Below are 10,554 nucleotides of genomic sequence, written 5' to 3' on the forward strand. Positions count from 1 at the left end.
ACTGGGTCAAAACAACCCAACCGCTGGGTCAAAACAACCCAACCGCTGGGTCAAAACAACCCAACAGCTGGGTCAAAACATCCCAACCGCTGGGTCAAAACAACCCAAACGCTGGGTCAAAACAACCCAACCGCTGGGTCAAAACAACCCAACAACTGGGTCAAAACAACACAAACGCTGGGCGTCAAAACAACCCAACCACTGGGTCAAAACAACCCAACAGCTGGGTCAAAACAACCCAACCGCTGGGTCAAAACAACCCAACCGCTGGGTCAAAACAACCCAATAACTGGGTTTGTCCCTTTTTAACCCAGCGCTGGGTTATATTTAACCCAGCATTTTTTAGAGTGTACAGTATTTGTCAAAAGTTTGTAACCATTTTGATTTTTAAATGCTTTAATGAAGTCTCTTATGCTAGGCTACATTTATTTGATCAAAAATACAGTAAAAACAGTAATACAATTTGAAATGATTGTTTTCTATTGTAATATATTTTAAAGATGTAATTTATTCCTGTGATGCGCAGCTGAATTTTCAGCATCATTACTCCAGTCTTCAGTGTCACACGATCCTTCAGAAATCATTCTAATATGCTGATTTGCTGCTCAATTATTATAAAAGCATTCATTTCTATAAAAAAATAAATCACACACACGCATACCCCAAACACTTGAATGGTAGTATATCATGGTTTCTGTTTAAATATGAAGCGGTACAACTGTTTTCAACACTGACAATAATCAGAAATGTTTCTTGAGCAGCAAATCAGCATATTAGAATGATTTCTGAAGATCATGTGACACTGAAGACTGGAGTTATGATGCTAAAATTCAGCTTTGATCACAGAAATAAATTACATTTTAACATATGTTCACATAGAAAACATTAATATTAAATTGTAATAATATTTTCAATTTTTGTGTGTTTTTACTGTATTTTAGAGCACATAAATGCAGACTTGGTGAGCATAAGAAACTTCATTAAAAACATTTAAAAATCATAATGTTTCCAAACCTTTGACAAGTACAGTGTTATTTACCATACACTGAAAAAAAAAAAGATTAATTGAATTTACTACTTTTTTTTAAGGGTAAGTGGTTGCAATCAATTTATTTTTAGCTGCATTTAAATAAACAAATTTAGTTGACTAACTTTCAACATGTTTTTTTTTTTTAAATGTAGCTAAAATTGATTGTTTGCAACCACTTACCTTAAAAAGATTTAATATAATTTTTTTCAGTGTAGAGAATCCAGTTTACTTCAGTTGTTTGTGTTTCACTCACTCGTCTTCAACATTGTGCCTTTGCTTTGTCTGGGATTCAGACGATGATTTGATCATTCAGTCTGTCGAACTCAATTTCCTGAGCCAGTTCCCAGTGCAAACACTAACTAAGAGATTCGCTCCCATTTTGATCTCGTATCTGGTTTCCATGAGGACAGCTGGGATTTGCTGGAGCGCAGAGGAGCTTTACTTCCTGTAGAGCAGGATCCAGAACTCAGTCCTGCCAATCGACCTTGCTGCTGCAGTGCATCAAGTAAACTAGGTATCAACAACCAGATTCTGCTGTGTTACACTGGCTTTCAAAAGATTTCTTAAAAGAAATTCATACTTTTATTTAGCAAGGATGCATTAAATTTGTCAGCAAAGACATTTATAATGTTACAAATAAGTTTTCATTTAAAGGGGTCATATGACGTTGATAAAAAGAACATTATTTTGTGTATTTGGTGTAATGCAATGTGTTTATGCGGTTTAAGGTTCAAAAAACACATTATTTTCCACATAATGTACATTATTGTTTCTCCTCTATGCCCCGCCTTTCTGAAAAGCGTCGATTTTTACTAAGCTCATCGGTCTGAAAAGTGAGGAGTGCTCTGATTGGCCAGCTATCCAATGCGTTGTGATTGGCCGAATTCCTCAAGCTTGTGACGGAAATGTTACGCCCCTACCATACTGTGATGATGCCCTGTCCGGCCGGAGCGACGAGACAAAAACATTAAAACCCATTATAAACTAGGCATTTGTTGCATCCAGTGGGGACATAATTACTGATTATAATGACTTATACTGTCTTTTTACGCGTTGCGTTGCGTATCGCGCTGCGTAAACATAAAACCATGTCTGCATTTGTGATCGGAGAAATGACAAACAACAAGCGCTACTCTACACTGCTCAAAACTCGCGTTTGAATCGTCAGTGGCAAATTCTTTAAATATGAAAACGTACTTACAGGCTGGGAGTCAGAAGCGCCAGACTGTCCTTGCAAAGTTGGAACTGCCCCACTTTATAGAAACAGACACCGGCATTGTAGTCTACTCTCCCAGGATCAGGAAACAGTTCTCGTCCTCCATAAAATGCGCTGCACACATCTGAATATTTGGGTTGAACTGTTCCAGAACGGTGTTGTAAATACAACTTAACCACTGATTTATTTTATTTTAACATTCATCTACTGTAATATTAAGCCACTGTGTATCTTTGTTTACCGTCACAGCACAAAGTGACTCCGGTTGGTTTGGCATAACAACAAATCTATTCTAAATGCTTATTGATGCAACAACTGTTTTTCTGTTTGAACTTATCTGGCTCATAAATCTCAGTGTATAAAGTGGCTCTTCCGGGTGAAGGAAAACAGTGCTCAGAATGCATAATCAATAAAGGTAATATAACTATAGCAGAGCCCTGCGGCGTACTGCTGAATTAGACATCAAATCAACACCGAACCTTCATTTACAAGCACCTGAGATGGCAAAAAAAAATATTAAAGATATTAAATATATAAAATTATAACATTCATATTAAAATAATAAAATAAAATATGTATAGCTTACCATAGGAGATTTATTTTTTGTGCATATACTAATACATTTGTAACATTTTAAGTCTTTACATTTCAAGTATAAATTAACATGAGTTAAAGCATTATGAATGAATATAAATTAAAAATGAACAATAATCAATTTGTAAATGAAATACTGTACAAATTGTTGTTCATGATTATTTTATGATGACAGATGCATTAACTAATGTTCATTAATTAAACCTAACTGTAAAGTGTTCCTAAAAAAAAAAAAAATAGGGTTAGGGTTAGGGTTAGGGTGTATATATATATACTGTGTGTATATATATATATACATTAAATGTTATTTATTTTAATTGCCAGTATCAAAACTTTGGTAAATATTTGCTGTTTGTGTTGTAATAAAAAAAAATCCACAAATAATAATTTCCACGAACAACGTTTTTGTCTTTTTATTTAGAAAGCAAATAAATTTATTTAGAAACTCAAGGTTTCTACTTAATAAGCCCTGTTTATAGGTGCTTTTTGTTGATATAGGAAAAAGGAAACATTTGTACATTCAGGCAGAGCTGAACCATCTAGATAACTTGTTTTCTAAGAGCAGGTCATTTGCAGGAACGGTGCGCTTTATGTTTGTAGATTGTGTTGAGTTGTTCCCTCAAGCGTGTGGTGAATGCAAACGCGTCTGTACTTTCAGAAGAGGCAGGAACACTGTGTCTCACCTTTACTGCACTTTCCTACAGGAGCCCAACAGAAAGTTAACAAGCCAGGTCTCTGTACAGCATTGGTCTAATTGCATACTGCAGATTAATTACCAATCACAACCTCATAATTATGCAAAGTAGCCGCTCCTGACTGCCCACCCCATCCACCCGCAGCACGTTAACTGATAAAAGACGGTTATCGTGCTTCAGTGCTACAGACCTGCACTGCAAAAAAAAATCGGTGACATTTACGGTAAAATACCGGCAGCTGTGGTTGCAGAACTTCACCGTTAAAAATATGGTAGAAACATTTTAGGTTTTACAGACTTAGCTTAAATTCACAATAAAAAAACGTATTTAATTAACTGATGTAATGTTAATAAACCAACATATTGAAGTACTAATATCTGTTTTAAACCATTAAAATGCTGATAACCACCAAAAACAGGTGGTGATGAGAAAGTCACATGATGAACCAAAGCTCATCACAATCAGCTCTTCCAAAAGCTGAGAAGGAAAATACTAATATATATACATAGAAGGTACACAGTGTCATTCACACAAACACTAAACACCATCATGGTGACACACATGATACTGAAATAATGCAATAAACATTCATTTAACACATTAGATTTAAGATAAAACACGAATGTACACAACTGATAAGAAAAAACTAAGAAGAAACATAGTTATTTCAACGAAAAAACATAAAATATGAAGCGTCATGCAAGGATTTCTGGGAGTGTCAATTTACAGTTTTTCACTAAATTATACAATTTTCTTTTTCACCTCCAAAAACCGTAATTTTAACAGTATTTTACTGTAAAATTACATTAAATGTAATTACAGTTATTCACCGTATATAGTATGGAAACTTACTGATAACCAGTTAACAGGTTTTTATTGTAGCCTTTTTACAGTCTTTTACTGTTAAAATCACAATCATTTTTTACAGTGTGGAGCTTATTCTGTTCGATCTGGAGGGAGTTATTGATGAACAAACAACAGGAGTTCAGTTTAAGTCATGTTTGTGTTTAATGAACAAACTATTTTCCGGGTCAAATAAAATGCATTACCACTGGGAACGTTTAAACGTAGTGGTAATCCCAAATAACCCCAAGCGGAAGACCCTTAATGTTTTAGCCGATTATCATACTGGAAGCATAATAAGTGTTAATTAAGTAAATTGTTAAGGGATTTAAGTGGCACTGAGGAGTCAGTGTTAATTACGACCAACTATTTGTCTTGAAACAAATTAATTTACGAGTTGAGATCTTTATTTTGTAACAGCTTCTATTATGGTTCAGTGATATAGCTGAATAAATATACATATCTTAATTTTTCTTAATGAGTGCAAATAGTAATTTTCACTAAAGGAACACCAGGGAAAATTATACATAATCGTTTGTACATATGTGCAACAGCAATAATATATTTACCTACATATGCTACCGTTTAACCGTTTGGAGTCTGTAAGAATTTGTAATGTTACTCTCACCAAGGCTGCATTTATTTAATTAAAAATACAGTAAAAACGTCAATATTGTGAAATATTTTTACAATTTCAAATAACTGTTTTCTATTGTAATATATTGTAAAATTTAATTTATTCCTGTGATCAAAGCTGTATTTTCAGCATCATTACCCCCGTCTTCAGTGTCACATGATCCTTCAGAAACTATTATCATTCTAATATGCTGATCTGAAGCTCAGGAAACATTTCTGATTATTATCAGTGTTGAAAACAGTTGTGCTGCTTCATATTTTTAGTGAAAACCATCATGCATTTCATTTTTCAGGATTCTTTGATTAATAGAAAGTTCAAAAGAAAAGCAATTATTTGAAATAGGAATCTTTTGTAACATTATAAATGTTTTTACAGTCATCTTGATCGATTTAATGCATTCTTGCTGTATAAAAATATATATTATTGACTCCAAACTTTTGAAAAGTAGTGCATATTTTTAACAAAAAACATATCAAACAAACATTTTTTGAGGGATGACACAAACAGAGTCTTAAATCAGTTCACACAACTTTAGACATGAAAAATAAAGAATCCTACCAAATCAAATGCCATTTTTGCGACTGATGAAACACCTAAACTGACTCCTGTTCTCACAAACATCAAACTGTTGTAAATGCAAAATGGGTTGATAATAATTTTGATTCACTTTCTCACAAGAGACTGTACATTTTAAATGTATCTGCAAATGTTTCTTTATTATATGCTGTAAGCAAAATCATTGCAGAAATCCTATATATATCAACCTATTTTCTGAATGTGGTGATGCCCAGAGCAGTGATTCAGAAACTCGTTGACTGACAGAAACTTTGACACGGAGCTTTAATTAGAGACAAAAGTGTGACTGAACTGTTTCAAAGAGTCGTCAGAACTCCGCTTGAGTCTGTCTGGACTTTGACAAGACAACCGTCAACACGTTTCTGATCAATTAATCAGTGTTAAAGTCCCCATCTGCTCTCTGCAGGGCTCTGCGCCCAAAACAGGAACAACATTTCTGTAATATCAACTGTTTTTCCTAGACAACAACAAGATCACATCAGATTTAATGAGAGACTTCTACTTCTCAGATATTTATCCTCAGAAAAAGAGCCCAATCTCACATTCAGAGAAGGGATTTCAACATCTCAAGCCAAGAAAGTCTTCAATTAAACTTCATAGAACTCATTGAAGACAAAACACTGCTCTGTACTTTTGCTGTAAGTCTCAATATGTCAAAAATGTGTGTATAAATGTTTTTCTCCTAAGGCTTTTTAGGAGAAAATACGCGACAAAGCTGATTCTTAAAATCTATTTTCTAAATACATGTTATTGAACTTGTGAACAATTCAAAATCAAAATCTCATAACTGTAGCTTCCCAAATCATTTAGTCGTAAACCCCACCCCCATGTTTAAACTCCGCCCCTGCCACATTTGAGTGCCACGCCCACATCTCAACACCCAATCAGCACCTGATGCATTAGAACCAAATCTATAAAAGAGCAATATCTGAGTGGTTTTGGCCGGGAGGCCCATGGTTCACCTGTGCCAACTGGGACTGGCACATCTCCGCACCCTTCATTTCCTCTATTTCTATTAAGTATGTCTAAACATCCACAGTCCATTTGTGTCTACCAGGAGAATAACCCTCCACTCACGCTCATATTTCATTCAGATATTGCACAGAGCATGCAGAGTTCACGTTGGAGCCGATGCAGTTTTTTACGTAACAAACCATATTAGTTAAAACACTGAGTATTTGTAGAGCAAATAACTTAAAAAATATTAAGATCTTGTATATTTAACTATGGAAGCCCATTTTTGCCAAAGAAGCAAAAACTCATGCTTTGGTAAATCTTGGTAAATTAAATATTATGACAAATTATGAAATTCTAAGTCATTACTTGTGAGATAAAAAGTTGAAATTGTGAAATGAACTGTTTAAATTCATAATTATAACAAATATTGACTGTTATTTTGATTTTTACATCATAATAATGACTTTTATTTAATTTTTTTCCACTTATGTCATTACATTTTTTTGTCACAATTATGACTTTTTATCTCAATTTTGACTATGTCATAAATGACTTTTACATCATTATTTAGACTTTTTATGTCATAATTAAGAGTTTGTATCTTATGATTATGGCTTTTTATCTCATAATGACTTGTCATAAATATAATTTTTTGTCATAATTATGACTTTTTATCTAAATTTTGACTAGTTATGTCATAATGACTTTTATGTCATAATTAGGATTTTTTTTATCTCAATTTACTTTTCCTCTCAATTTCAATGTTTTATGTCATAATTATGACTTATCTCATAATAATGACTTTTTATGTTATAATTAAGAGTTTTTATCTCATGATTATGACTGTCATAATTATGAATTTTTATGTCACAAATTACTTTTTTATCTCAATTTACTTTTTATCTCATAATTTAGACTTTTTATCTCATAATTTCTGACTGTTTTATGTCATAATTATGACTTTTTATCTCATCTTTTCTGACTTACCACATAAATATGACTTCTCGTAATTTCTGACTTGTGTCATAATTATGACTTTTTATCTCATAATTTCACATTTTATTACTTTTTATATCAAAAATAATAGAGCCTGACCGATATGGTTTTTTTGGGGGCTGATACTGATACCGATATTAGGGAGTAAAAAAGGCTTGAGGCCTCGAGATGTACACTCGATTCGGCGTTCGAGAGGGTTCCTCGAGCTGAAGGGATCCCCCGAATTTGGTGCGGATCCGCCGTGCCGTTACGGAGATATGGCCGTTCAAAGTTTCAATGGTATTCCATACAGTTAAGCTTTAAAGAGTTTCATCCAGGTCACCAGTAGCAAACAATGGAGCACGCTCTGCTGGACAAACTACGTAATTACACCATTTACAAGCATTTTATCTGAGTTTTATGTTCCATAAAAAAATACAAAAATTCATACCATTGGCATATCGGCGGCATATTCGCCGATACCGATATATCTGCGGCAGGCTCATATCGGCCGATAAAATCAGCGAAACAATATATCGTTCGGGCTCTAATAACTATAATAATTTACCAAAGCATGATATTTTTTTCTTGTGTTGTGGAAATGGGGTTCCATATCTAACAGATTTGATACATATGGCTCTTTGTGTAGACACCTTTGATGGGGTATATATGTGAGATTGTAGTGGTGTCTGTTGACGTACCTCTTCCCACTGGTGAATGTAGCGGATAAGCCGGGAGAGACGCAGCAGCCTCAGCAAGCTCAGGATTTTAGTGAAACGCACAATCCTCAGCGCTCGTGCTGTTTTATACACCTCAGAGTCTATGCCCTTCTCCACGATCAGGAAGATATAATCCACCGGAATGGACGAGACAAAGTCCACAATAAACCAGGTCTTCAGGTACTTCTTCTTGATGGTCTTGGGGTCCAGGATGATATGGAGTGGGAGTATTGAAATAAATATGCATCAGTTTCAGGTTTTCTATGGAGACGATGGAAAATGATACGGATATGAGCATGTTATTGCACAGCTTGGCTAAACGCAGAAATTGCATGCACGTTTTCATCATCAACAATTTCTGTTCATTATCTGATGATGTGTCAATGTCAAAAAAAATCCTAATTAAATCACACAAGCACAAGTACTGCAGCATACAGTGATCTACATCCAACATAATCATTTACTCACATGTTGCATAAATGTCAAATGCAACCTGATGCATGAACCCTGTGCAATGCAAAGCTTATGTAAAGAGTCATCCAGTAGTTTTCTTAGCATGCAAAACATTTTGAGTCCAGACTGACTGTGGAGCTGAAACGATGTTCCTCACAGCATGAGCATCTGTAGAGCAACACCTAAACTGTATTTATTGAGGATAATGCTTCAGTATTTTAAAATTGTGATTATATCTCAAAATATAATTCAGCATGATATCTACTAGACAACATGTGCTTATGTGCTTCAATGTATTTGGTCTCACATTGCTATCTAGTCAGGTAGAAATACATCTAACTCAGCGTGGATAAAAATGCTTAGGTGCCATAATGTGTATGCACACACAAAAAAAAAAATCACAATGCTATTGCTTTTTTGTTTTGCTTTTTAAACCATATATCCTGGTTAGATTACATCCCTCGATTTTATGAGGATAAATATGAATAAATATCACATAAAAATGCTTCTTTTTGGAAGTGTGTGTATACGTTTTAATTGCTTTCGAGGGTCAAACTGTGGAAAGTGTCTTTTGAGGACATTTTATTAAAAATACACTGAAATGTCATAAATGAGCCAAATCATATTTAGTTTTAAACTACTGATCAACAGGTTTAGGGTTCAAAAGTATTAAAATACTTTTATTATTAATGCTAAAAATGTCATCATTAGCATACATTGGAGAAGGCATCTGTTGCTTTAATAACAGAAGTACTGGAGCTGACATAAAAAAGTCACTAATAGGGAAAGATCTTAAAACTCTCTCGTGCATCTTAAATATTGCTTAAATGTTCGAAAATCGAGATGGAAAAAGCACACTTTTCATTCACGGGTCACATTTGATCCAATAGATGCCACATTCTCACGCAAAGTTTCTCCAAGCAGTCGCTCTTACCTGAAGTCGCTGTAGGGGTGAATGATCCAGTTGCCGGCCGATTTCACGCGCTCCTGCTCCTTCTCCACCGCCTTCTGGCTCCCGTACATGCGCAGGGAGAATTTGTTGACCCCGGGCTGCAACATGCTGCTGAACTGCCGCTGCATGAAGCTCGCCTGGCTGCCCCGCGTCTCGCCGTCCTCCTGCGCTCCATCCTCGGATTTGAGGAAAGTCACCGAGTTGCGGGGCTGCTGCGCGCCGTGGATGGAGGACGAGGCTTTCCTGCTGGGGGCGTTGGAAAAGGACACTCTGGAATCCTTCTTCTCCGGGACGCCGGGGTTCGAGGCGTCCTGCCCCTGCGTGCTGACCGCGTCCACGCTGGTCGTTGAATTGCACGCCGCCCGCTTGCTCCCGTCGGGTTTGGACATGATGGACCGGAGGCTCCCGGTGCCGGAGTCCCGCCTGCACTCCCCGTTCTTGTTGCATTTCATGCTGGAAAGCGGTGCTGAGGGATTGGCGTCGCCTTCGGCAGCATTACAAGCCTCTACCGTCACGGTGGCCACTACGGTAGACGCTTTGCCTCCTCCTCCTCCGCCCTTAACGGTGTCGCGGCGACCCGCAGGAGCAGCATCAGCATCACCCAGGCGCGCATCGGTGGAAGTGGAGCTCCTGGACGCTCCTCCTCCCGGTGCGCAGCTCTTAATCTGGACGCTGCTCCCCCCTCCTGCTCTCCTCAGGCGCGGATGCTGAAACTTGGATTCCTCCTCCGCGTCGTCGGTCTCCTCCGTGGCGACGTGATTGGCTTTCAGGTTCGACCCCGCGGCATCCGAGTTGGACTCCAGGCAACTCTTGGCGCAGTGGTACGCCGGCGCGCTCTTATGGGCCGCTTTCTTGGTCATGGCAACATCCGAACCGGGAGAGAGCTCATTCCGGTCCATGTCATTCA

General features: G+C 36.8%; 1 protein-coding gene across 1 annotated transcript in view; it reads right to left on the reverse strand.

Annotated features, from left to right (window-relative positions):
- The window catches only part of LOC107569625 (potassium/sodium hyperpolarization-activated cyclic nucleotide-gated channel 2-like), a 56,722-nt gene extending 46,168 nt beyond the window's left edge, over positions 1 to 10,554 (reverse strand). Inside the window, exons 1-2 of the mRNA XM_016255742.1 lie at positions 9,630 to 10,554; positions 8,225 to 8,459 (exon numbers count right to left, since the gene is read on the reverse strand). Of these exons, the coding sequence (XP_016111228.1) occupies positions 8,225 to 8,459; positions 9,630 to 10,546 (1,152 nt within the window). The 5' untranslated portion in view covers positions 10,547 to 10,554. The remainder of the gene's footprint in view (positions 1 to 8,224; positions 8,460 to 9,629) is intronic.

This window comes from Sinocyclocheilus grahami, unplaced genomic scaffold (assembly GCF_001515645.1).
Source record: "Sinocyclocheilus grahami isolate Dianchi unplaced genomic scaffold, SAMN03320097.WGS_v1.1 scaffold1366.1, whole genome shotgun sequence".
In the NCBI taxonomy this organism is placed as follows: Eukaryota; Metazoa; Chordata; class Actinopteri; order Cypriniformes; family Cyprinidae; genus Sinocyclocheilus; species Sinocyclocheilus grahami.